General features: G+C 42.1%; 2 protein-coding genes across 9 annotated transcripts in view; both read right to left on the bottom strand.

Annotated features, from left to right (window-relative positions):
* Positions 1-20933, bottom strand: part of FBXL22 (F-box and leucine rich repeat protein 22) — a 44540-nt gene extending 23607 nt beyond the window's left edge. The window contains exons 1-4 of one of the 5 annotated variants that reach the window (XR_012478024.1): positions 17573-20933; positions 14447-16069; positions 5722-5822; positions 243-325 (exon numbers count right to left, since the gene is read on the bottom strand). Coding sequence is in view for 1 of the 5 variants with exons in the window: in XM_074234361.1 (XP_074090462.1) it covers positions 15733-16069; positions 17573-18090 (855 nt within the window). In the remaining 4 variants the exon portion in view is untranslated. Of the gene's footprint in view, positions 1-242; positions 326-5721; positions 5823-13516; positions 16070-17572 lie in introns of those variants that run through there. The other 4 variants (XR_012478023.1, XR_012478025.1, XR_012478026.1 and 1 more) reach the window with 4 other exon arrangements.
* Positions 20934-21036: 103 nt separating this feature from the next.
* The window catches only part of USP3 (ubiquitin specific peptidase 3), a 103267-nt gene continuing 98282 nt past the window's right edge, over positions 21037-26021 (bottom strand). For all 4 annotated transcript variants that reach the window (XM_074234357.1, XM_074234358.1, XM_074234359.1 and 1 more), the window contains one exon: positions 21037-24506. In XM_074234357.1, the coding sequence (XP_074090458.1) occupies positions 24341-24506 (166 nt within the window). In that variant the 3' untranslated portion in view covers positions 21037-24340. The remainder of the gene's footprint in view (positions 24507-26021) is intronic.

The raw sequence follows: 26021 nt of genomic DNA, 5'->3' as shown, positions 1-26021 counted from the left end.
CTGCAGAGAGAGCCCTCCTCCTACCGGTCTAAATGAGTAAAAATCCATCCAGAAGTGAAAATTAATATCCAATCAGCTGGGATATCTTTCTTCCAAGTAAATATACATGTACTGTGGTTCTATCAACAATTTCACTCCTCTTGTATTAGAAAACAACTCCCCAAAAAACAGCCCTTCATCCTCTAAGCCCCTTTGGAGGAAAGAGTTATCTAAATATCCCAGAGGAAAGCAAGCCTGCTAACCAAGAGAGATCTCAGCTACTTTTCCAGAATGGATGAAGCTTTCTCATGAGGACATGGATTTCAAGGCCAAGACATCTCTTTACCTGGAGAAGGAATAAGAAAGGGTTGGAGCAGATCACCTAGAATTATGTCCAAAAATAGTTCGTTTTTATCAAGTAAGTTTTTCTATAAACTGGATCCTAGAAACCACTGTACCAAAGAGCCCTTCTCCTTCCTAGGATGGTGTTTTGTTATAGACATAACTTCTAAGTCTAGACACCTGAACTGGTAAGTTAGATACATAATTATACAGCTTTTAAGATACACAGACCTCTTACCCTAAAGTGGAAGAATGCCATTTTGCCAGATTGAATGCTACTTGGATCAGGAAACCCAGTTGGCAAGAATAACGTTCTTATCCTTGTGGGGGGAGCCTATGGTCTCATGTCCAGCACAATGTGGCATTATCACCCCACTATCCATATGAACAACAGGCCCATCCCCCACCTTTAAACTTTGTTATATATGCCCCCAACAACTATATAAAATGGGAAATGAGCAAAATTTCTCTATTAATCCAGACCCAAAAGGGAACAGCCTTTTTCTGTCTACTTTGGTATTCTTCAAGCCTTAGAATATTTGATCAGACCCTTGGCCACTGCTTAGGAATTGTTGTAGATGAAGACCCATCTATCCATTCCTCAAGGCTCTCTCACATAGAACCTGGAGCTCAACCTTCTGGAAAGGTTTGCCAGGACTCTTGTTACTGGATTAGTGCTGAAGTCCAATTTGGTATGCTTCTTTCATAGTGTATGGAGCCATGATAAATTGCAAAATGACATTTCTCATGATCCAGGTACTTATAGATAGGAGACCCTTGGGCAAACTGCATTCCAGGGTTGGATTGTAGGCCACAGTCACTGGCAAAGTTTCTACTTGTTTGCGAAGGGCATTTACAATGGCAGAGACCATTGCAAGTATGAGTTTTAATGTACCATTTCCATTTAGCATTAGAAGTTTCTTGTACCCTACCCATGTCATTAGATGAATTATCTTGTACAAAAGTAATAGTGAACTTAGGACAAAAGGTGATTGTATACCCCTGTAACATCAGAGTTATACTAATTAGAATCCAGTAACAGGAAAAGAACCACTTTTCAGAAGTGATATAGTAAATGATTACTTGGGGGGGACGTAATGTTTGGGTATGGCTTGCTTCTCCAAGTCTAATATTTGTTTATTCTGGTTACCCCTTGGGAACTTGGCTCCATTCAACCTAGTTTTTATGAACAGAGACCTGCAAAAACATGGTCCAAATCTTGTATTTCTATAATCTGTTTAGGGTCCCACTGGAAAGAAGTGGACTTCAGTTGATTTGCTAAATGGATGGGGGTGGGTGAGGAGTGTACTCATTCTCTAGATGGTGATTGTGGCCTCTGAGTAAGTCTCTGAGCTTCCATCTTAGATGATGGCAAAGCAAATGCTAACGACTTTTCCTCAGACCTATGCCTAGAATCCTTGGTGATCCCCATCCACTCTGTTCCCTTGAATGATTGATTTCCCCATCCTTTGTCTCTAGTCTAGGGCCTCTGCCAATGTGACTCACCTGGCCTGGTCAACATATCATCAATATATTTATCAATACTCTCTTCAAGTCTCATGATGTGGTAGTTTACAGGAAAGTTGAGGGGTCTCCAGAGAAGGATGATAAAGTTATATTGGACCCCTTCCCTGGTGAAAGAAAATTGTCCTGAGCCACAAAAAAAGGGGGAAAAATTACCTCCTGCCATTCACCTGGGGCATAGACAATGTGCTTTGACAAAAGCAGATAGACTTGTAGTGATGGTTGTGAGGACTGTAGAGATTCCTGAAGTGTACCATGAGATGCCCATTGCTAATGGATGATAAGAGGAGCTGGTGTTATAGAGTAATCCTGGGGACCTAATGCTGATTGTTCACTTGTTTTAGTTGTGTTGGATTCTTCATGACTCCATTTGGGGTTTTCTTGTAGAGATATTGGAGGGCTTTGCTTATTTCAGAGATGAGGAACCAAGTCAAACAGGGCAAAGTGACTTGTCCAGGTTCACACAACTAATAAGAAGAGGCTTTCTCACTTCTGGCCCAGTGTTCTGTTGCACCACCTCCATTATTATTATTATTATTATTATTATTATTATTATTATTATTATTATTATTATTTGGTGTTAACTTCAGAGGATAGGTTTCTCTTTGACCCTTCTCCCAATAACATACACAGAGTTTTCTGAAATGGCCCATACAGACACCCCAACAGTCCCAAAACATCCCTTCCTCCCCTGCCCTCTGTTGCCTTGATTAAATGAGCCAGATGTGGGCCAGGAGCTTAGAGGATTTGCTTGGGTCTCTAGAGTCCCACGTGTCTTGGTACTAAATTTCCTTGCCTTGATTTCCTAACACCCCATAGAATTGGCCATTGATTGCTTTCTTGAGTCCATGTTATAGGAGCCACATCCAAAAATCCCTCTGGGAGGGGATGTCACTGCTTTCAGCTCCTCTACAAAGGTAGGATTCTGTGACTCCTCCCCATGTCTTCATACTGAGGGCCATATCTGCCTAAACCACCACTGTCTTAACCTCTTGCTTAGATTTCACCAGGCCCTTAGAGCTCAATTCTGAACCATTCTGATGGGGCTTGACTCAGAAGGAGGAGGGATCTGATTGATCCCAAGACAGCCTGAGCCTGGGATCTGGAAGGAAGTGTTGAGGGTCATTTGGGGGGTGGGGGTGGAGATGGATGCAAATCCATTGCCTTTAAGAACTTCTCTCCCTCGCAGATCCCCATGGGGGAGCCAGCTACAATGGAAATTCATCTTTATGAGTCGGAAAACTATGGTTTTTCAGTAATGGTATGCTTAAACAATATGCTCTGAGCCTTGTGGATAGATTTTTTTCAAGATGGGGAGTGAGTCAGACGAGAGAGAGAGAGAGAGAGAGAGAGAGAGAGAGAGAGAGAGAGAGAGAGAGAGAGAGAATGTGTGTATGTATGTGTACAGAAAGAGGACTAGAAAAGGAATTGTAGGGTTTTTTGGGATAAGAAAAGCTTCTTTCGCTAGAAGAAAAAAAGTAAGCTTTGAAAATGATGGTAACTAACCACATTTAGAATGATGAATTTTTCTTTAGCAATTGCTTTGTTTCTACTGCTCCCTCAGACAGAGGTGTTGCTACTATCTTGCCAGGTGGCTTAAATGACAGCTTTCCCATCCCCTCCATGTCCAACTCTGCAATGGGGGGCTGTTGTCCTAGGGTGATGCTGGATGATGGTGAGGTGGAGAGGAGAGGGCCTAACTCCTGGAATTGAAGCAGATTTGGGTTTAGATCCAGCATTTGAAAGATTCCAGCTCACCAGGATCCCAGGCAAGGCCAAGCATGCCTATGATAAGAAGAACAGATTCCCTTGGCCCTGTATGTTGTACAAGAAGGGACCTCCAGCTTAGGTACCCCCCAGTTCAGGGACCCCTAGCTCAGGGCCTTGCTGGGATTGCTATGCCTAGACACAAGTGCCTTACCATGTCTCTTTGCAACCTCCCTGTGGGCTGCAGACCAGGCTAGTGAGCTATTCCCAAGTGTCCCTCACAAGCAGAGACATTCGTCAAATAGCTTTTTTAAAAAAAAAAGAAATGGTTCGTTTGGGCCTGGGTGGCAGTCTTTTTTTTCCCTTCATGGGCTTATTACTTCTGAAATAAAACCAATAGAGCTGTTATATGGTTTTGAATATTGCAGTTCAGAATCTATCCCAAAGTAATGCTCTAGTAAGGGTATAATTTTAATCTATTGAATTTTTCTGTTTTATACTAGTAGCAGTTTCCTTTATTGAATAAATCTCAATTCCTGGTTTCACATATTTAGGGAAAATCAGTGAAATTGATTCCTAATCTGTGGTATAAGTCTGATGTCTTGAACAGAGAAAATTCTTGATATTGTGACTGAGCTAGGGACTTTCAGCCCTTACAGAGGAAGGGAGAAATCTTGTTTATTGACAAGTTAGTTATTCAGTTAACAAATATTTCTCATCTTTATGATCATTATTGAAATTGGAGAATATTTTAAATTGTTGACCCTATTATATTTTAGATTCCCTTGTGTTAAAGGTGCCACCTAAAATGAGGCTTTATTTATAGCCTTTAATCCTTAACAAAAGATTATACTACGCCCAGTTCCCATTTTGTTAAACCTACTTGTATGTGACAAGTGCAAAGGAGAAGATGATACTATATGAAGAGGGAAGTACTCTATTGAAGAAAGTACTATATTTCTGAAGACAAGAGAATTCAAGGAAAGATTTATGAAAAAGGTGATCCTTAAAAATTTGAATATTAAAGAAAGGAAAAGAGACTTTGACAGACAGTGAAGAAAGTTCATTTTGGGGCACAGAACAAAGTGAGCAGTGAGACAGGAGAGAATGAGATAAGAATAAGGGATAGCAAGTAGTCTCATTTAAAAAGATAATCTTTGTGAAAGTGAGTAGTGCCAGGTAAGACTAGAAATGTAGATAATAAAAGGCAATAAAGGCCAGAATTGAGAGTTTATTATGCAAAGGAGAGAAAAGATGTGAGAAATGTGGTGGAGAATGAAGGGTTTGTGGACAGTGGTTTGGATGGGAAAAGAAAGGACTTTCAAGTTCAGTTTACTAAGAGAAAGGAGAAGTAGAAATAAAGAAGTTGGGAGAGAGGATAACTTTTGGAGAAAGATGACTTCAATTTTGCATATGACAATTTTCATGTGCTGGTAGGACACCCAACAAATAGTTCAAAATACAGAATAGAAGTTCTAAAGAGAGGATGAAAAGTTAGAGGCAGTACAACGGGATCCCAGAGAAAGAGGGTAGAGAAGAGAATCCACAACAGAACTTGAAGTATTAACATATTTAAAGGGAAAGGAAGCAGGAAGCAGAGAAGTGAGGAATCATAGCATTTCTTAGATACCCTGCCCCCCCCCAAAAAAAACCAGCACAACCAATCAATTATTTAAAAAAAAAAAGCCTAAAAACATGTGCAATGTGAAACAACTGTGGACATCCTGCCTCCCTGAAAGATAGGGGAGTGTCTCCTCATATCTCTTTATTGAAATCCTACTTGATTTTTATAATTTTGTTACATTTTTTAGTTTTTGATGTATAGTTGTTCTTTCCATTTCCATTGCTGTCTTTTCTGTGTATGATGTTTTCTTGGCCCTGTTTTATTTTACTCTGTGTCAATTCATATAAATTCTTTAACTTGAAAAGTCTACAAGCCAAACCAAAAGTGGACTGAGTGTTGGTGCACAATTTTTTGGCTGATTTTGCACTCAATGTGGTGTCTGCTAATTTTGGCCTGACAATACCAAGAAAATACAGGTGTTCCATCGGCCAGCATCACATCAGCCAGATGTGGAAATGAAGCTTTGAATACTGTGGATAAGTTCACTTAGCTTGGCAGTGCACTTTCCAAGGAGGAACACATTGTTAATAAATCCTTGTGCCAACCTTGTTGTTGTAATGTCTGTGAAGCCCACACAATATAAGAAGCGCCATGCCAGGAAACTGAATTGCTTCACTTGGATTCTTAGGAAGATTCTGAAGATCACCTGGCAAGAGAAGATACCAGACACTGAGGTCCTTTCTCAAACTAAACTATCTACATCAATACAAGATTGCAATTCCGATGGGCTGACCACATTATTCAGATGCCAAATGTATGCTTGCCAGAAAGATTGTTTTATGGAAAATAACACACAGGATAAGCACTCACGGTGGGGGGGGGGCAGAAGAAGAGATACAAAGATACTCTCAAGGTCTCTTAAAACTTTTGGAAATGACTGTGCCACATGGGAAACACTGGCACAGGACTGCTCATCATGATGTGCCCTCATCAGAGAGGGTGCTGTGCTCTGTGAGCAGGCAGAATTGAAGCAACCCAAAGAAACATGAAATGTGCAAATTAAGAGAATCCACCCCAAATAGTCACATGGCCTATTTGTACCCAACCTGTGGTAGAGCTTGTATTGGTGAAAACAACCACAGTTGGAGTCAGTGTAACTTTGTGATGTCATTTTGGTCTTCTTCAAGAACAAAGGATAACAAGTGACATTTTTAAAAATTTTTGATGTTTAGTTTTTTTCTATTTCTAATGTAGTTTCTGTGTATAATGTTTTCTTGGTTCTGTTTACTTTGCATAAGTTCACATAAATCTTTCCATACTTCTCTATATTGATCACATACATTTCTTACAGCACACTAGTATTCCATTAAATTTATTATTACAATTTGTTTAGCCATTCCCCAGTTGATGGGCATCAACTCTGTTTCCAATTCTTAACTATCACAGAAAATACTGCTTTAAATATTTTGGAGTACTTGGACTTTTCTCTTCTCAATGGCTTCTGGGATTTAAGCCTAGTAATGGGTGTCTCTGCTTCGTGGAATATGGACAACTATTTTATTTGCCCAAATACAAATTGCTTTCCAAAATAGTTGTACCCTTTCACAGTTTCAACCACAATGTATTTAGTGTATCTATTCTTCTACATCTCTTCCAGTATTGCCTGTTAATAATTTTTGTCATTTCTGCTAACTTGCAAGGTGTAAAGTGCAATCTTAAAATTGTCTTTGTTTGCATTTTTCTTATTAGTGATTTGGAGCATTCTTTTTTGTATTTAAAAAATCTAATGATGAAACAATTTAGTAATCATTCTATAACTTCCTATAGTCAGATTAAATTTTTTAAATTTATTTTTGTACAAATGATGTTTTTTATACATTACTAAAATATTCTTGTTTGAGTAAACATAATACCCCTCCCCCCAAAAAAATATAGACCCTCATAAGAAATAAAGTAAACATTAAAAAAATATGCTTCAGTCTGTGTTCCAGTATCACCAGCTCTGTCGCAGGTAGATCACAAAAACTTATTTCCTTATTTTTCCACCATTGCCATTGCTGATCGCAACTCCCTTCATTCATACCGCCCCACTACCATATACTATATTTTCTCACTCCTTTCACTCTGTCCCTCTTCTAAAATGTGCTGTAGGATAGCTGAGTGGCGCAGTGGACTAAGCACCGGCCCTAGGGCCAAGAGGCCCCGAGCCCACATACCAATCCTAAGGCCCAGCAACCACCTGGCCCTGTGGTCCTGGTCAGACCACCCAATCCCAGCCCCTTGCAAGAAGTAAAAAAGGAAATGTGTTATATCTGACCACTCTCCTCCACAATTCACCCTCTCCTCCATCACTCACATCCTCCCCTTCCCCCTGTCCCCCTTCTCTCCTTTTGATTCTAGATGTCTATACCCCATTGAGTTTATATGTTGTTTCCTCTCTGAGCCATATCTGATGAAAGCAAAAGTTCCCTCATTCCCCCTTGCCTTCCCCCCTTCCATATCATTGCAATAGCTCATTGCAATAAAAAAAAAACTTATTATATGGAATATCTTAGCCTATTCCACCTCTCCTTTTTCTTTGTCCCATTACATTTCCCTTTTAGCCATTGACTCCATTTTTACAATATTTTATATCTTCAAATTCAGCTTTCTCCTGTGCTTCATCCATAAAAGCTCCATCTACCTGCTCTATTAAATGAGAAGTTTCTTATGAGTATTATCAGGAATACATGTAGTTCATCATCATTAAGTCCCTCATATTTTCCCCTTCTCCACTCTATATGCTTCACCTGAGTCATGTATTTGAAGATCAGACTTTCTGTTCAGCTCTGGTTGTTGCAACAGGAGCAATTGAAATTCCTGTTTCATTGAAAGTCCATCTTTTTCCCCTGGAAGAGGATGTTCAGTTTTGCAGGGTGTTTGATTCTCAGTTGCATTCCAAGCTCTTTTGCCTTCCAGAATATTATATTCCAAGCCCTACGAGTCCTTGATGTAGTTGCTGCTAAATCCAGTATGATCCTGACTGCAGCTCCATGATATTTGAACTGTGTCCTTCTGGCTGCTTGTAATATTTTCTCTTTGACTTGGGAGTTCTGGAACTTGGCTATAATATTCCTGGGGGTTGGGGTCTTTTTGGATCTCTTTCCAGGGAGATCAGTGGATTCTTTCAATTTCTATTTTGCCCTCTGCTTCTAGGATATCTGGGCAATTTTTCTGTAGGAATTCTTTAAAAATGAGGTCAAGGCTCTTTTCCTGATCGTGACTTTCAGGTATCCCAATAATTTTTAAATTATCTTTCCTGAATCTGTTTTCCAGATCAGTTGTTTTTGTCAATGAGATGTTTCACATTTTCTTCTAATTTTTCATTCTTTTGGTGTTGAAGTACTATCTTGACTTCTTGTAAAGTCAGCAGCTTCCTTTAACTCCATTCTACATCTGAAGGATTTGTTTTCTTCAGAGAGCTTTCTTATCACCTTTTCCATATGGCCAATTCTGTTTTGTTTTGTTTTGTTTTTGCAAGGCAGTGGGGTTAAGTGACTTGCCCAAGGCCACACAGCTGGTAATTATTAAGTGTCTGAGGCCAGATTGGAACTCAGCTACTCCTGTCTCCAGGGCCAGTGCTCTATCCACTGCGCCACTTAGCTGCCCCTGCCAATTCTGCTTTTTAAAGCATTCTTCTCCTCAATAACTTTTTGAACTGTTTTATCCATTCTGGGATTTAAGCCTAGTAATGGGTGTCTGCTTTTTAACATGTTATTTCCTTTAGCCTTTTTTTGGATCTCCTTGACTAAGCTGCTGACTTCTTTTTCATGTTTTTCCTGAATCTCTCTCATTTCTTTTCCCAAGGTTTTTTCCTATCTCCTTTATTTGATTTTCAAAATCTTTTATGAGTTCTGTCATAGCCTGAGCCCAATTTCTATTTTTCTTGGAGTCTTTAGATGTAGGAGCCCATACTCCCTCATCTTCAGACTGAGTGTTTTGATCCTTCTTGGGATCATAGACAATGTATTTCTCAATGGTTGTTCCCCTTTTTTTTCTCTGTTTACTCATTTCTCTAGCCTGTGCCTGGTTTTGGGGTGCTTCCTGAGCTTTTGAGTGTTATTGGGACACCCCCCCACAAGGATCTCAGTGTATGAAGCTCTGACTTCCCTCCTGGTCTGTGAATGACCACAAGCACACCCCTCTGCAACAGGGCTGAGGTGGAGGGTCCTGTTCTATGGGGGGGGGGGGGCCTAGACTGCAATCAGGATCTAAATGTGGTCAGAGCCCCAGAGTCCTGTTCCAAGCACAAAGGACAGACCTCTGAAGTCTCTCTTTACTCCCCTCCCTTTGGTGGGCTGAGCACTCAAGGCTCACAAGCCTGGGGGCTCCTGCTTACTCAGTTCAGAGCATTCTTTCTTGTAATTGTGAATACTTTGCAATTGTTACTAGAATTGTTTGTTCACATCAATTGACCATTTGTCTATTGGGAAATGACTACTATTGATATTATATGCCAGTATTTATTAATATTGGTGGTTAATTATCTATATCTTAGATACCAGAGAAATATCAGAAATGTGATACAAAGATTTGTTTTTTTTATTTGACCATTTCTTTGCATCTTTGATATAGTAATTTTATCTGTATGAGAGTTTTTCAGTTTCAAGTACTCAAAATTATTTTACCTACCCATAGCTGTGAGAGGCATATATTCTGTCTTCTAAGTTTTTTAATTGTATCATCATTAATACCATTGTCACAAATCCATTTAGAATATATTGTGGAAGCTGTTGGTTGAAGTCTCATTTCTGGCATTCTGCTTTCTGGTTTTCTCAGCAATTTTTATCAAATAAGGAGGTTTTTTCCTAGGTATTTTAAGCTTTCAGTTTTTATCAAATACAGGATTATTGATATTTCTCTGGTATCTAAGATTTTTGCTGATTTTTGAAGATTTAAAGCTGAAGCTATTGTCTGAATTAATATCTTTACTGATTCCTTGGGACTTTTTGAGTAAACCATCATATCAGGAATAGAGAACAATAGTTTTATCTCTTCTTTACCTGTCTTTATTCCTTTAATTCTTTTTTCTCTTCTTTTATTGCTACTGCTCACATTTCTACAACTTTATCAAGTAATAGTGGAGAGAGTGGGCATCTTTGGAAACTGTTCTAATGAATTCCCATTGCAAATGATTGCTTTTGGTTTTAGATATTTTTTATAATGTCTTTTAAAAGGTTCCTTTATACCTCTATCTGGTAGAGTCTTTAGCATAAAATAGCTTTGAGCTTTATCAAAAGTTTTTTTCTGCATTAAAAGGTTTTGGATGTTTTGGTTTTTGATAAGATATGTTTATTGTTTTCCTAGTGTTGAACCATCTTTGAATCCCTGATATAACTATCTCACTTGGTCATAATGAGTTCTTAGATAAACTACTATAGACTATTTGACGGGATTTTGTTTAAAATTTGAGTCAATGTTCATTTGTATGATTTCCCTAATTTAAGTATTATGATTATATTTGTAAAATTTTTTGAAAAGGACTATATTTTCTTTAAAAGGATTCTGTTTGAGTACTTTCTAAAACCATTCTTCTAAAAGTTTGGTAAAGATCTTCTGTGAATCCATTAAAACCAGTAGTTGGGTTTGTTTTGTTTTGTTTTCCTTTTTTTGAGATTGAGTTTTTTGATAGTTGGGTATCTTATATTTTTGAAAGTATTCCTCTATTTCTTTTGAATTCCTAGTTTTTCATTGGTATTAACTATGCATAATATGCTCTGATTATTCTCTTTATTCTGATTCTGCTGTGATTTCACCCTGTACATTTGCTATTTATTGACTTGATCTTCTGCTTTCTTTTTAAAAATCATATTATTATTATTTTTTTTTAGGTTTTTGCAAGGCAAACAGGGTTCACTGGTAATCTACCTTTTTTTTTAGGTTTTTGCAAGGCAAACAGGGTTCACTGGTAATCTAAGGTTTTTGCATTTTAAAATCATGTTAGCTAAGGGTTTATCAATTTTATTTATCTGTTAATTAAAAGTACTAGCTTTTAGTTTTATTTATCAATTTTATGATTTGTTTCAAATTTATTCTTCCTCTAATTTTTAATATTTCCTCTTGTGCTTGTAATATGAGCTTCCAGGTGCCTTTTTTAGGAAGATTCATCACCATCCTGGAGAAAAGGGATAGATGTTTTGGGGTTTTTTCCTCCTACATAAATGATGTTTTAAAAAGTAATAAGCTTTGGTGGAAAGGATGCTGGACTTGGTCATGGTGTCCAAATCAGCAAGGTTTTGTCATCAGAGGTCGTGAATTTAAAAAATGGCTCTCCTACTCATAGAGGGGATTTTAGGTCATTTTTGAAACTTGGTTATCTAGTATTTGCAGAGCACATGGTAGGTTCTTAGTATTCATTTAGCAAATTGAGAGGTATAGTTGGAGAAATCATTGAGTGAATTTATTGAATTGAGGAGTACCATCAGTGGCATAAGTGAATAACATCATGGATTAAAAGAGGTTTTTGTGAATTATTTTATGGATAGAGTCACTGGCTAATGGCATCACCTTTATAAGGAATAGCAGGTTGAAATTTCAAATAATTGAATCCCTTGCCAAATTGAGGCCTACATGTAAAATGAAATGGTTGGGGTTCTTTTAAAAAGTCACTTTTGCCATTCTTTGAAGATGGACTAGGGCCTGAGACAATGAAAACTATCCATAGATATCTAGAGGCTTCCTGTTTTAGGGGGTGGTTTTTGTTGTTTTTGGTAGTGGTTAAATACTTAAGAAAAAGAAGAAAAGGAGGAAGACCTCTTGCAATGTCTGTCTGTTTGAAGCAGCAGGAGAAAATTAAGTACTTACATGTCATCTCTCAGGGCATTGAAGTGTAAACCATGGAAAAACCCCAACAGGAAGAATCAGTAATGCTGGCTGGAACAGTCACCCCTCCCCACCCCACCCCCATCATCCCAGGAACTGGCCATGTTTAGTTTGTGGTTCTCGAGCATCCAGAAAATTGTTCTTTCCTGTTGGGGAGGGTGATGAGTCAATCTTCCTGACCTGGAGACCAGCGGGGGTGGGGGTGCTGAGCACAATGCCTTGCTGGGCTTGATCATTTCTGTGGCAAGCCTCAGGTACCTATGTGACCCTAGGACAGGTCTGGGAAAGTGGCCAGGGAGAGATGCCACCTGGCTGCATTTGAGCAGCTAGGTAAATATCACTGTGCTGAGTTCATCCTCAGAAACGGTCTCCTGAGCACCTGGCTGTCTTTTCCCTGGCACCTGGGAGGCCTGTGGAAGAGGCTCTAAGGGAAGCTGCATATTCATTTGAATTTGTGTAACTCTTTAAATTGTGGGTGGCAGAGAGGGTATAATATGAAAACTGATTAGTAACATTCGAAGCCAAATGTAATATGTGTGTATGTACACACACACACACACACACACACACATTTTTTAAATCTCCAATATGGACCTCACTTCTCTTGTTCAAATCCCAGTTCTGTCCTTTTTCAGGGCAAGTCATTTCTTTTATTCTGACCTCAAATTTCTTGAGTTATATAATGAGGGGGTCAAAACCCTAACATTATTTTTTTTTTCAAAGAATCTGACATAATGTATTATGTATAGTTGTTTAATACAGTCTGCGTTCCTAGCATTGTGTGAGATACTAAACTTGTTTGCCTTTAAATAATACCATTTATATATTCCCCCCTCCCCCAGTGTATAATTAAAGTTTAAAATCACACAAGGACCTTATAAAGGTCCTATAATTATTATCTATATTTGTATATTATGTTTTTGTAGCTATGTAATTATATGGGAGCAAGAGCTCAGACCAGTCACTGGGAGGTAATGATTTTATGTTATTAGTTGAATAAAATTTGACTCCAAATAGCCCAGAAGAAGCTAAGCCTTTGCAAAGTATCAGTTAATGAAGGTAGAGTGTCCTTTAGTAGAAAAACATTCTTTTCAAGATTCACGGCTTCTCCCCCCCTTTTAATTCTTTATTATGAATTTGTGGGTGATGTAAGCCTTTGATAATTTGGAATAATCTCACTGCAAAAGATTTCACAATCCATTAGTGTAATCATTTACTCCTGGGCCTGTCTGGCCCCAGTTAAATGATTGTGGGCTTGCCCTCCCCATCTTCTGCTGCCCCAAACTTGGTGAAGGCAAGGTGGGAAGTGATTGAAACCAGTTATAATGGCAACCACTGCTATTTGTTAAATAATGCATGTTGCTACTTTGTCCCTATAACTCTGTGATCTATATCTTAGTAATAAATGTTTACATATCATTGTGTATTGTATCCTAAAAGTCCAAGTGCAGCTGTAAGAAAATAAAGCTTAAAACTACATGAAGACTTTTTTGGACACCTATAGCTTATATTCATATATATTATATATATGTATATATATATATAAACTTAAAAATTATGAAAGCACTAATCAAAGACAGAAGTGGTATTATCTTCTCTAGCCAGAGACCCCTTCAGGCTATTTCCAAATTTACAGAAAAAAATCAGATCAAATTACACAGAGAATTTCCAAAGGATTTATTTTTAAAGTAAGCCCCCCCTTAATGTGTTTAAAGACTATTTCTAATTCAAACAATGTCAGAAAGAAGATGCTTATCCTATATAGCAAAGTTCAGGAGGATAAAAGGGTAAATTGTATGCAGACCAGAGTCAAAATGTCAAAAACATAACCGGCCTGCAGTGCTTGGTGGAGAGAGGGACCAGATTAAAATATAATTGGGAAATATTTAACAGAATAGATAAACACCAAAAAAACCCATGATAACATCACATTTTAAAACTAAGTTAACAGGCATCCTCGTGTATGAGCTAACAGCCTGTTTCTGTTATATGTTTTTTTTTTTTTTTTTTTTGGTTTTTGCAAGGTAATGGGGTTAGGTGGTTTGCCCAAGGCCACACAGCTAGGTCATTATTGTCTCGGGCTGGATTTGAACTCAGGGAGTCCTGACTTCGGAGCCAGTGCTCTATGCACTGCACCACCTAGCCGCCCTTTCTGTTGCGGGGAATCTTGAATCGGCTTCCATCACTAAACTGTTCCCATTCTTCGTAGTGGGATTAAGGATGAAACGGGGAGAAAGTATTTGGGTGTTTCCCCTCCAGGCTCTTGGACTTGGCTGGACGCAGTTCATTTTCTTGGTCACTAACCAAGGAGGAGAAGGAAGGGAGCCTGCGAGCCCTTAAGGAGCCCCTGCCGCGCTCCACACTGTGCTGAGGACTGTACAAACATTGTCTCCTGATCCCCACAAGCAGCCTGGGAAGGGAGGGAGCTGTTATTATTTAACTGAAGCAAACAGAGGTTGAGGGACTCACCCAGGGTCACCGCTAGTAAGTCTCTGGGGTCATTTCTGACTGCTGGACGTCCTCACTTCAGGCACAGTGACCTTGCCACTGTGCCACCAACTGCCTCTGCCAAAAAGACCGAAAGCCAGTTCAATGCAGAGAGCCCTCGAGATATTACTGCTTCAAGTTTGATTCATTTTAGGAAGCTGCTGCTGCTGCTGCCATCGTGGTCTCCCTCCCGCCCAGCCTGTTGACTGATCCCCGGACCAATGATTGCTAAAGAGTACAAAAAGGAGAAGCAGACTTGAAACTTAGGCCACTGAGCTGATATTTTATTGGGCGGGCGGGGGGGTGGGGCATCAAGCAGAGTTTTTGGATCCAAAGCCACGGCCGCCTTTTAAAAAATCTCATTTGGTTGGTCAGGGGCTGGTTTCCTGAAGGACCCAGACTGTAAGCAAAAATGGTGTAAAGCTCTGAGGTGTAAATGTGCCCGCTCCCTCCCCCTGGCCTTTGCTGCTGACCAGTGGGGGGGGGGGGGGTCAGCCTGAGCAACCATCGGCTTTGGGTTTCAGGGTTGGCCATCTGCTTAGTTTTCTCTAGGAGTGAAGCGTGTTCCTTATGTCCGAGATTCCTGAAAACCAGGCCCATCTCCAGGAGGGAGGAGGGTTTGGCTTCCAATGGGCTGAGACCCGTGATTTTAAGAAATAATGGTGGGATGAACAAAGGAATAGTGAGAATTATGAGGAGTAGTGTTGGTATTTGACTGAAGTCGGGAAACGTGAATGATAATTCCAGCAATTTACCACCCAAAGGATGAGCTTTAGGACTTCGCTCTGGGTCAGTTCTCTCAGTTCTAAAAAGGCACTGATGGAAGCTACTCTTACGGCCTCACACGGAGAAGTCCCTGCGATACTCTGTGCCCCAGTTTGTTTTTTCTCATAGGGCTGTAACAGGTTCCAATGAAATAATATGCAATAATAGTTTTAGAATGCCACGCGTGTCTGGTTTTGTTTTTTTAATGCAAAAATGGCTCTTTGATCTTGGAATCGTTCTGGCAAATAAATTAGAGCGGAGCAAAACCCTATCAGCCAAGCCCTCTGATAATGCTCCTGCACAATTAAGGGGGGACTTGGCTGATGGGGACGGAAGGGACTCGAGAGACCCCCCGGTTCAAAATTCTTGCCGCATAGATGCAAGAGTGTAAGGAGGGTGTGCCCAGGGCTTGTGTTGGGGATTAAAGCTGGTGGTTGCAGAGGCGCCGGCCCTCCTTCCCTCGCCTCGCGGGCTCGGCCAGAAGCCCCCGGCCGCCCGGAGGCTCAGAGCTTCGGGGCGCGCCGGCCCTGGGCCAGCTCTCCCCGCGGGGGCATGTCCGGCATCATGTCCGCGCTCCGCTCGGCCCTCAGCAGCAGCCCCGGGCGCTGCTCCCGGAGGCGCCGCAGGCCGGCCCGGCTCACGTTGCGGCAGAAGTCGACGTGGAGGGTCTGCAGGGAGCGCCCGTGGGCAGCCACGGCGGCCAGGGTCCGGTTGGTGACGCGCACGCAGTTCTCCAGCCGCAGGGTCTGCAGGCGGGGGCAGCTGCGGAGCAGGGCGGCGATGGCATCATCCGTGACGTGGCCGCAGCCCGACAGCGTCAAGGACAGGAGGTTGGGGCACCTGGGGGGCGGGAGGGAGAGCGACAACAGGGCGGTGAGCGCCCGCCCGGGCCCGGCTGGCGGCTCTCCGGGCTGCCAGGCTCGGGGCCCGCGCCGCCTTCCCCGCTCTCCCTGCCATGGCCGGGCGGCATCGGAAAGTCGCTTCAGAACCTGCCGCCGGGGTCGCTTCTCCGGAATGAAGGGAGGCTCGGCAGGGTCCGGCCAGGGTGCCCTCCTCCGGCTGGCCCTCGGATCCGGGTGGGAAGGGGAGCTCCGGGGACAGCCCCTTCCTTCGGGGGAGCTCCCCCGGCCGCGCCCGCCGAGTCCTCCCGCAGGCTGCCCGACCCTTCCCCCATGGATTAAGCCCCACTTAAATAGGCCACGCGTGGCCGCCCCTCGGCTCACGGGCCGCTGGTGGAGCCTAGCTCGAGGCCCGGTCGGGGGGTGGCCCTCTATGGTCCCCTCCCCGGGAAGTGTCCCGGGGCCGCACTCCTCGGTGGCCGGCTTGCTCCACTCGGGCCCCCTGGATGCCAGGCTGGGCTGGCTGGACGGGCGGCGGCCCTCTCTCAAGCCCGGAGCCGGTCAAGCTGCCCGCGTTGGTTAGAAACAGTGAAATCCCGGCCTTGTTACTTTGTTACCTCATTTCCCCATTGGCAGCCGAGGCTTTCCTCCCGCCCTCGCTTACAGTCTGATACTCAGGTCCAAGTCCTTCAGCTGGGGAATGGCTTAGCAAACTGGGGTACATGTATGTCATGGAACACTAGTGTTCTATTAGAAACCAGGAGGGATTTGCATGAACTGATGCTGAGGGAGATGAGCAGAACCAGAAAAACACTGTACACCCTAACAGCAACATGGGGGCGATGATCAACCTAGATGGACTCGCTCATTCCAACAACCAGGGGCAATTTGGGGCGGTCCGTGATGGAGACAGATACCATCTGTATCCAGAGAAACAACTGTGGAGTTTGAACAAAGACTAAGGACCTTTAATTTAGGAAAAACACCTGATATCTTATTGTCTGATCTTGCTATATCTCTTATACTTTGTTTCTTCCTTAAGGATAGGATTTCTCTCTCATCACATTCAATTTGGATCCATGTATACGGTGGGAACAATGTAAAGACGGACAAACTGCCTTCTGTGGGGGTGGGGGGAGGGAAGCAGGATTAGGGGAAAAATTGTAAAACTCAAAATAAATAAAATCTTTAATTTAAAAAAAAAAGTGATACATTTTAGATGTTATCTCTCGCAGGCAGCGGGTGCCCAAGGTCGCAGGGCCGGGCCATCCGAGCCCCTGGGCTCCTCCTGACCGCAGGCCGCGGCCCGACTGATGGTATCCCTGTTTCTGCCCGTCGCGCCCGGCCCGAGGGACGCGGCCGCCCGGGCTGCCGGGGCCCGTTCAGGGAGGGCCTTCGCCCACAGAGCTGAACGGGGCTCGCCACGGTGCAAGACGAGTTTTCATCGACTTTAAAGCCCCCCCCCCCAGGCGCCTCTCCGGGTCTCGGGGGGCTCCGCACCTACCTGCGGCACACTCTGCCCAGGAAGTCGCTGGCCAGGCGCTCGTGGCTGCTGCACAGCCCCCTCTGCAGCGCGGTCTTCATCCAGTCCTCCACGTTGCAGACCTTGACCCGGCTGGAGTGCCAGCAGATGGACAAGCTGCGCAGAGCCGGGCTCAGGAGGAAGTTGTCCTTCTTCAGCTCCACCAGGGAGTTAAAGCGGAGCAGCGGCCAGAGCAAAGGATCGAGAAACACGTCCCCCAGCTGGGAGCAGGTCCGGGCCAGGTTCTTCCTGCTGTCCTTGTCCAGGAAGGAGAAGAGATGCAAAAGGCACTCGCGGTTAAGCTGGGTTATGTGCATGGTGGGGAGGTCGGGAGCCTGCGAGCCTGCCTGCGGCCGGGCCCAGTCTGGGGGGCCGCCCTGCCTCCCGCCGCTGGACATATATGGTTGAGGAATGGGGTTTATTTTTGGCCAACAACTGGCGTGGAGGGTTTGGTGTGTGTGTGTGCACGTCTGTCGCAAAGACAAAGACGACCCAGACATCGGTGGGACAGCTGTGCAGGCCGCTTGCCTTCAAAAAGCCCGGCAAGACCTGCCAAATAAAGTTAATTTTTTTTTCCCTTAAAAGGATTTTTCATTTAACCAAAAGTAATATAACAAAAGGCTCTTTGGGCTCCAGGAAGAAGCTCTCAACAACGTGGCTCTAAAGTGCACAGTCGCGTTTGTAAACATTAAAAATGAGTTGGAAGTGGGCAATATTGGGGAGTGCTTAAATATGAAATTTCATTTGCATCCTTAAAAGGAAAAACCTCGTCCTATACAAAAAGAAAAGATTATTTCTATTTTTAGACCTGCTGCCCCAGTCTCTTAAAAGAACCAGTGATTGTTTCCCCTCCTCTCCATTCACCCAGATTGATAGATTCCAGACAGTTCCTACCACTCCCACCAAAGTAAACAGGTCTTCTTTGGTTCTCAGAACAAGATTTATTTTTAGGTCAATTGATTTATAGAAAAAGTGGAGCCTGGATACATGCTTCTGAGTTGAGCTACTTTCCAGACGCTATATACACCTTTTTAGCTAAGGGATACCGCATTCTCTAGTTTTCACAGATAGGTGTAGGACTTGATTCACTAACATTTCTCAAATGCCACATCTAATATGGTGAGGGATGGGGCAAGGGGGGGAACTGGCACAGATTATCATTTCACCCTATTTGACATGAACAAGAGACAATACTACTGGATTTGGGACCTGGAACGATATTTACATCTTAAGAGTGGGTCACGTCATATGTGTCACTTCCCTGAGTCTTCCCCTTTGTAAAATGAGAAACCTACCCCTTGAAGCATTTTCTTAGGACACCCTGAAGCTTTACAATGCACAGTCCAGTTGTAAGGGGAAAGGACTTGAATAAAGAAATATAAAGACCCCTGAGAGAATCCCTAGTTATTTTGAGAGCTTGGCCCTGAGCCCTCAGAAGCATTCCACAACCAGAACATTCCCCCAGCAAAGATTTAATGACTATCAAGTTTCAGATTGATAACTAAAATTCTGCCTTTAGTTATCAATGGATTCAGGTTGTACCCTTCCCCTGGAAAGTAGGCTGTGAGATCAGCTGGCAATCCTTATTCGAAAGCTCCCCTTCCCAACTCCTTTCTAAAGCAGGCCTCTAGCTGGGGAGTTACTGTTCATGAAAAGGTGCCTCCGAGTTTCCTTCCCAGAACTGGAGTCACAATCCTGGAATCGTTCTTCCTGCTCAGCGGCACCCTAGTCGGGTAAGGCTGGCTCCAGAATTCAGCCTCCTGCTCCATCATCTCCAGAGACACCAAGACAGACTAAAGATGCACAAAGATGATGTTCAAGCCTCTGTTCTTTATGACTATAAATCACAAGGTTCGAGGGAAGGAAATGCCATTATTTAACATCTGCTACAAAGCCAAATACCTATTTCTCACAAGCCACCTTGGGAGGCAGGTGCTGTTACCCCCAGTTTACAGTTAAGGATGTTTGTCCTTCCTTCTTGAAGACCATGACACCAGGAAGGTGGTGCCATGACAAGCACATCAATTGGATGTGAGTGGAGGAGGGGACTGTGCTAAGTCCCCAGTCTCACTTTCTCCTTCAGAACCATCTGGGTGCAGTGGCCAGATGGGAATAGCACTGGAGATAGCCCTGGGTGCAAGGCAGTCAAGGTTAAGTGATTGACTTTCTAGGACCACACAACTAGTAAGAGTCAAGTATCCAAGTCCGCATTTGAACTCGGGTCCTCCTGACCCCCAGGCCTGGTGCAATCCAATATGCCATCTCATCTGGCAGTTCAAGGAGAGTAGAGCTTTAGTCTGAGACCATATCTCAATGTCAGTCTTCCTGATCCAAGCAGACATTTATCAAACAGGTGAAGCCGTAAATTCATCTAGTTACACATATCCAAATCACCATCAGAGAAGAAATAATATCACTAAGAAATAAAAAAATTTTACCCATATCCTTACAACGAGACTTGGTTTGTCTTCTATAAAAGTACCCAAGGAACATTTCCTCTTCAGTTTAGGGAATAGAATTGTTCCAAACCAGAATGTATTTGAACGCTACCTTTGAAGCCCCTTTTCTGCTAACTTTTCTCCCCTCTAGTCACTTTATGAATAACTTCCTTTTCCTCCTTGCCCACCCAACATACAAGCCCATCTCCTGGGTACATACCAGATCCTTCTATGAATACTGCTGTGCTGGGTTCTTCCATAGGAAAGGCTTAGGATTCAATGTAAAAAGACTGAAAAGTGTCAGAAAGAGAAAAACCATTCAAACATTTCTTGGTGATGGAAGGTAAGGCAGAAAGACAGTGAGTTTATTTTCACCATTCTCCAAAGAATGCACTTTAGCTTTAAAGGATCAGCGATGCTTCCTCACACATCAGCTCCTCCCTGAGTGTGGGGCTAATAGTTACCATTTTGAAAAAGCCACTTTAGAATTCTAAAAATTATTTTGCTTAGTAAATTCTACACAGTGGATCAAATGCATCTTAACAGGTAGCTGCCATCATAGAGCACAGAGCCTAGGGTTTGGAGTTAAGATCTACATTCAAAACCAGTCTCTGACAATGTGTTCTGAATCCTGATCAAGTCACTGAACTTGTCTGCCTTTCTTCATCTGCAGAACAGAGATAATTACAGTGTCTCCCTCCTGAGACTGACATCTCTTAAGCACTACATCAAGAACAGTGTTGGGGCAGTTAGGTGGTGCAGTAGATAGAGCACTAGCCTTGGAGTCAGAAGGACCTGAATTCAAATTTGGATTCAGATACTAATTATCTAGTTGTGTGACCTTGGGTAGGTCACCTAACCCCATTGCCTTATAAAAACCAAAAAGAAAAAAAATAGTGCCTAAACTCTCCATGCTGGTTGTGTCACCAGCATCAGGTACTCCAAGAATGGATGAGCAAATGATCATAATTGGTTCTATCAAAGCGTGTTAAAAATTAGTAAGTCAAAGAAAAGAGACCAGATCTTTAATGATACTTTTCCATAAAACATCTAAAGTTGGCAAAGAAGAAAAAGAATTAAAGTACAACTTAAAAGAGAAGAGTATTCACGCAGTGAAATTTTTTTTCCTGCATTACACAAGCTAGACTTGAATGGCAAACAATGACATCCACAGCACTGCACGACTCGGGGGGCTCTATCATCCATCAGACACAGAGCAGCCACCTCGATGAGACACAGAGACAATGGAATGAAGCAGGCCATGGTGGAGAAGTCTTTCTTTGCCTTCCCGGGTTCTGTGTGGATACTTTCTGACTACCATGAACCAGGGACACCCCAGGCCCTGGTGGGGAAGAACATGAAGAGGATGACTAGAGAGGCTCCTTCCATCCCGGGGATGAGTGGCCTCAGAGCCGAGCTGGCAGGGCAGCCACCCGGGTGATGCCAGCCATATGCAGCGTGAAAAGCAGGTGTGCTGTGGCCCATGTGACCCTGAAAGCTTAGGGGAGGGGAAGGAGGACGAGGAATATGAAAAGGGAGTTCTGTACAAGAGAACGACGAGACCAAAAAGACACATATGGTTTCAAGAAATAAATATGCCCCGACGCCAGGCCCAGAAACCACATGGACTGAATGCGTTTCACAGGCAGCTCGCCCTTCAACACTCAGGGGACAGCGCATTTTCCTGGTTCGACTGTCAGTTACATTTGTCATCACTACACACTGAATAGAATACAGTGATAAGCAAAGTTTTCTCCATCATGGAGAGATAGCTGTGTTGCCACAAACAGATCGTTGGATCATCCATCTGTGTTTGCAGTGGAAGGATGTTCGAGTTTTCTTCTCCAAAGGAGGCATGTACCTCAATGCATTAGGCTCTGTTCTCTCGCCAGAGGCCATGATATACATAAAGGAGACAACATGGCACCAAAAGAGAAAAAAAAAACCCAGAAGGAGAACAGAAAACAGAATCAGCTTTTAAAATAATTGTGACAAAAAGATTACACAGTTAAATTTCTAAAATACATAACAGGCACATTTACATCACTGGTGTGTTCAACTATGCAGCTAAGTTTGCTGTTTGATTAATCCCAATGGTTTCAATTCCCCTTTCCAAAAAGTCTTCATGATAATATCCTAAAATGTATGAAGAGAGATTATGCAACAAAAGCATCACAATAGCAATTCAGGCAGGAAGCCAGATCACAAAGTCCCTAGAATTTCTTCTTCCCAACACTTTCATACACCTTGCTATGAAATCATTTGTGATTTACAGCTATTTTCCTCCATCAAAAGGAATGCTGCCAAAGCCATTATGTAAGTTTAAGTGATTAAAAACCCATTTTTTATAAAGAACAACAATCTAGGTGTGAACAGCAGACAAGCACACTAAAAGTGAAAATATCTAATTCAAAGCAACAAATGATTTTATTCACTGTCCCCCTTATTAAGCACAAAAGTCACTGCCTTTGTGTCTCAAAGGGGTCTGAAGGGAGGCTCAACCAGGTATACTTTCATATTTATGCACAACTAAGCATATGTGATAAAATTGTGTTTCTACAAAAAAACAACACTTTCCTTTTTCTCCTTTCAAATAGCTTCTTAAGGGTCTAGACTTTTTGCTTCTAAGACTTAGGGAGGTTGGGAAGGCAGTCTCTTTAGGAATAACATTATACATATATATGTATATGATTATGGTTTCTTGTTTTTCATTTGCAAGGGTTTATCTTGCAAATGTGATAAGCTATGACAAAACTAGTTAATACTGAAATGGAAATGATGTCCCAATAATGTCTCTTCTTGGCAGTTTCAAAATGATTGGGGAAAAAAAAAATCAATGAATAGTGACATCTTATAGATACACTTTTACAACATCTCAACCACTCCTTTTTAACTTGTCAGACATCATTCCTAAGAGGTTTGCTTGGTTGGCTCGGAGGAAAATATGTTCAGTCCTTCATTACAAGTTTTAGAAAAGAAAAAAGGGGGGAAAAAAGCACCAGAATAGGGGATGGGAAAAAAAATCAATGTCAATGAACATATATAACTTCATTTCAGAAGTTTCTACATTCTCCATGTAACTCAAGCAGCTTCCTTTTCTTTTACCCTCTGAATTATCCAGCAATATAAACAACACCCTTGGATTGTAGAGGATACCTTCAGAACTGACAGAGCTACCAATGGAATCTTAAGTCTAAAATTCAACTTAAAGTGTTAGATCTAAGGGCCTCCATTTTCTTTTTTTTTTTCCTAGAAAATAATTTTGATTTTAAACCTTGGGAGCAGAATTTCTCTTCTTATACCATCCAATAAATAAGCATACTTTCAACTGGACCACAAAGGTCTTGATGCAGTCAGTGTCAATGAGAGCTATTCAAGTTCTGAATTCTAAGAATCCCCTCTCTTCCATACCTCAATAACTGATATCCAAGCCTCAGAAACTCAGATTTGATATCCAATATTTCAACCAAGCTGTCCCATATAAGCAAAGACATTGGAAAACAGGACTGATCAAGTCCCATTCCTCGAGGGACCAGAGTACAGCTCTGGAAGGCAAAGGTCTAGCTTGTCTTGACTGAAATGCCAAAGACAAGTTACATTCCAAACTAATCTTGAGGATTTCTTCAAACATTAACTGAGGAAGGACAAATCACTCACAAGGTCACTGCACTTCACTACCAATGCCCTGCTCCCTAGCCCTACCTCATTTGAATCTGTAGGCCAGATTCTACACCTGCAGTTATTTAAGATTAATGCTCAGACATGGCAGTCCTTTCCCAGTCTTCCTCTTTCTCGTCTCTAAGCAAGGAGGTTTCATGGGATAGAGTAATCTGGATTTACAGGGTTGACCCAACGGACATTACTGCTGTGAAAATGCAGCAAGAATTTCCAATGCTTTTCAAAAAATAATGAACACATTTATCTTGCTTGCTGTACATGATAATAAATGTCTGATGTAAATGTGCCTTAAGAAAGTGAGAACTGAAAACATTAATATAAAAAGCCAAATATAACTAAATTCATGAAACTATATGTATATCTATACATATACAAATGTGTATATATATAAACACACACATATATATTGAGTTACCACAACTAAAGCAGCAAATCAAAATGTCTGCTGGGGTTTTCTGGTAAAACTAAAAAAAAAGTTTGTGTCCAAGTCAAATGCTACCATTGACACAAAATGAAACCCATGATAGGAAGCTGAAAAGTGCACAATGAAATTAATAGTCTTGGATCAAGTATTTGTGGAAAATTGGAAATGTTTTGTCTGGTGGTGGACATGGCGAGGGATGCTGGAGGCAGATCAGAGCTTCTCGGCTCCCGAGCGGGCCTGGCGCTCCACATAGAAGAGGATGTAGGCTTTGGCCTTCACCACGGTCTCTTCGTCAGTCAGCGTCACGGTGCTGTCATTGAAATGGAACCAGCGCCCTTCGTGAGTTGCATAAGCTGTGTAATGTCCTGAACCAACACTGTAAGCGAGAGAAAGGAGGGTTAATGAGAACACACCAGAGCAAGATGAAGACATGAAGGCGCTCTGTGCACCAGAACAACGCCTGCCCTCTGAGAGGGAGGCACATCCACAGGTATACAAAAGTCATTTTGAGGAGGCTGGGAAGGGGTGGTGATGGAGAAAGGCATCCCTACTGCTGGAGTGGGGAAGAGGAGGAATCCCCAAGGGGGGGGGGGTGAATGATAGGAATCATGGGCAACTGGCTTGAAAAGACAGCCTGGGGAGGCTGTGAAGTTTGGTGGGCAGGACAACATTTGTGGTGTGCAGAAGATGGATTGGGGAGGGAGTGAGAGAAGGGACTAGAGTTCTGGAAACCATTAGGAGGGGACCTCTGGACTAGGGTGGGGGGGCAGAGAGGCTCTGGAGGGAGAGAGAAGGGAAAGATCTTGGTGAGAACAGCTTCAAGGGTTGTGAACCTGGTGTCAGCTTCAACAGAAATAGGCAAGTGAGGAAAAGGGAATTGACTCTGAGAAGGTAACTGTTTGGAAAAAAATAGGAGAGGCCTACAGAACAATAACATACAAGCTGACCAAAGTTGACCTTTATTCTTATTATATGACTGGCCCATCTTCTTTTACTCACTCAATTCCAATTCAGAGATTACAGCTCCATCCAACACCATCAGTAGAATAATATTATAGAAAAGACAGGCCCTTTTTTAGAAGTTTGAGACCATTAAATTTAGCAATTTCCTGAAGATAATCCAGCTCCTTCTCTTTTTTCATGTTCAATTCTGGGATGAACACATAGGGTATATATGCAGTCTGTCCAAATTTTACACTCAAAACATTGTTTGTGTGTCCATATCTCATTGTTTAAACCAGTCACTCTCCATTATTTTTGAAATTTTTTAGAGTGAGGTCACGTTTTAGGATGAATCCAGATTTCACTAATCAAGTTCTGCAATGCTTCACCTGATGTAATTGGCATCATGTCCACCAACATGAAGATCTTACCATTTACAGAAAATTCCTTCTCCACTTGGAGAGGATTACTTTTACGAACCTGGTAACCTTGCTTAGCAAACATAAATTTATTTATTTCTCATTGGACATATTAAAATTAAGACACTAATAATCAGAGGGTCAAACAAATTCATCACTGTCCACATCTCAAGGAATCTTAAATTTGAATGGTTACACATGAAACATCTTGGGGAGAGAGCACTTAAAGCAGCATGATAACTGCAATGACTTTTTTTTTTGGTGAATAATAAACACAGGAGGAATGCCTATTCACTACTTCAACTAGTTTTTTCATCTTTGTTTTCTTTGGTGTCATTTTCATTTCTTTTGTAGCACAACTGGGGTTGAGATGTTAGAACTAAGTGTGTGATTCTACTGTTCCTTACTGAACTCTTGAAATTTCTTTTTTACTTTTTGCCTGTTTTTCTCTATTTTCATCTTTCACTACCTTTGGGACCACTGGTGCTTAGTTGGATCTCTTGCTATGCTTTCTTCACACATTTTTACTC

Source organism: Macrotis lagotis, chromosome 4, assembly GCF_037893015.1.
Source record: "Macrotis lagotis isolate mMagLag1 chromosome 4, bilby.v1.9.chrom.fasta, whole genome shotgun sequence".
Taxonomy (NCBI): Eukaryota; Metazoa; Chordata; class Mammalia; order Peramelemorphia; family Peramelidae; genus Macrotis; species Macrotis lagotis.
Note: the sequence above shows the minus strand (reverse complement) of the source record. Positions and strands in the feature narration are given on the sequence as shown.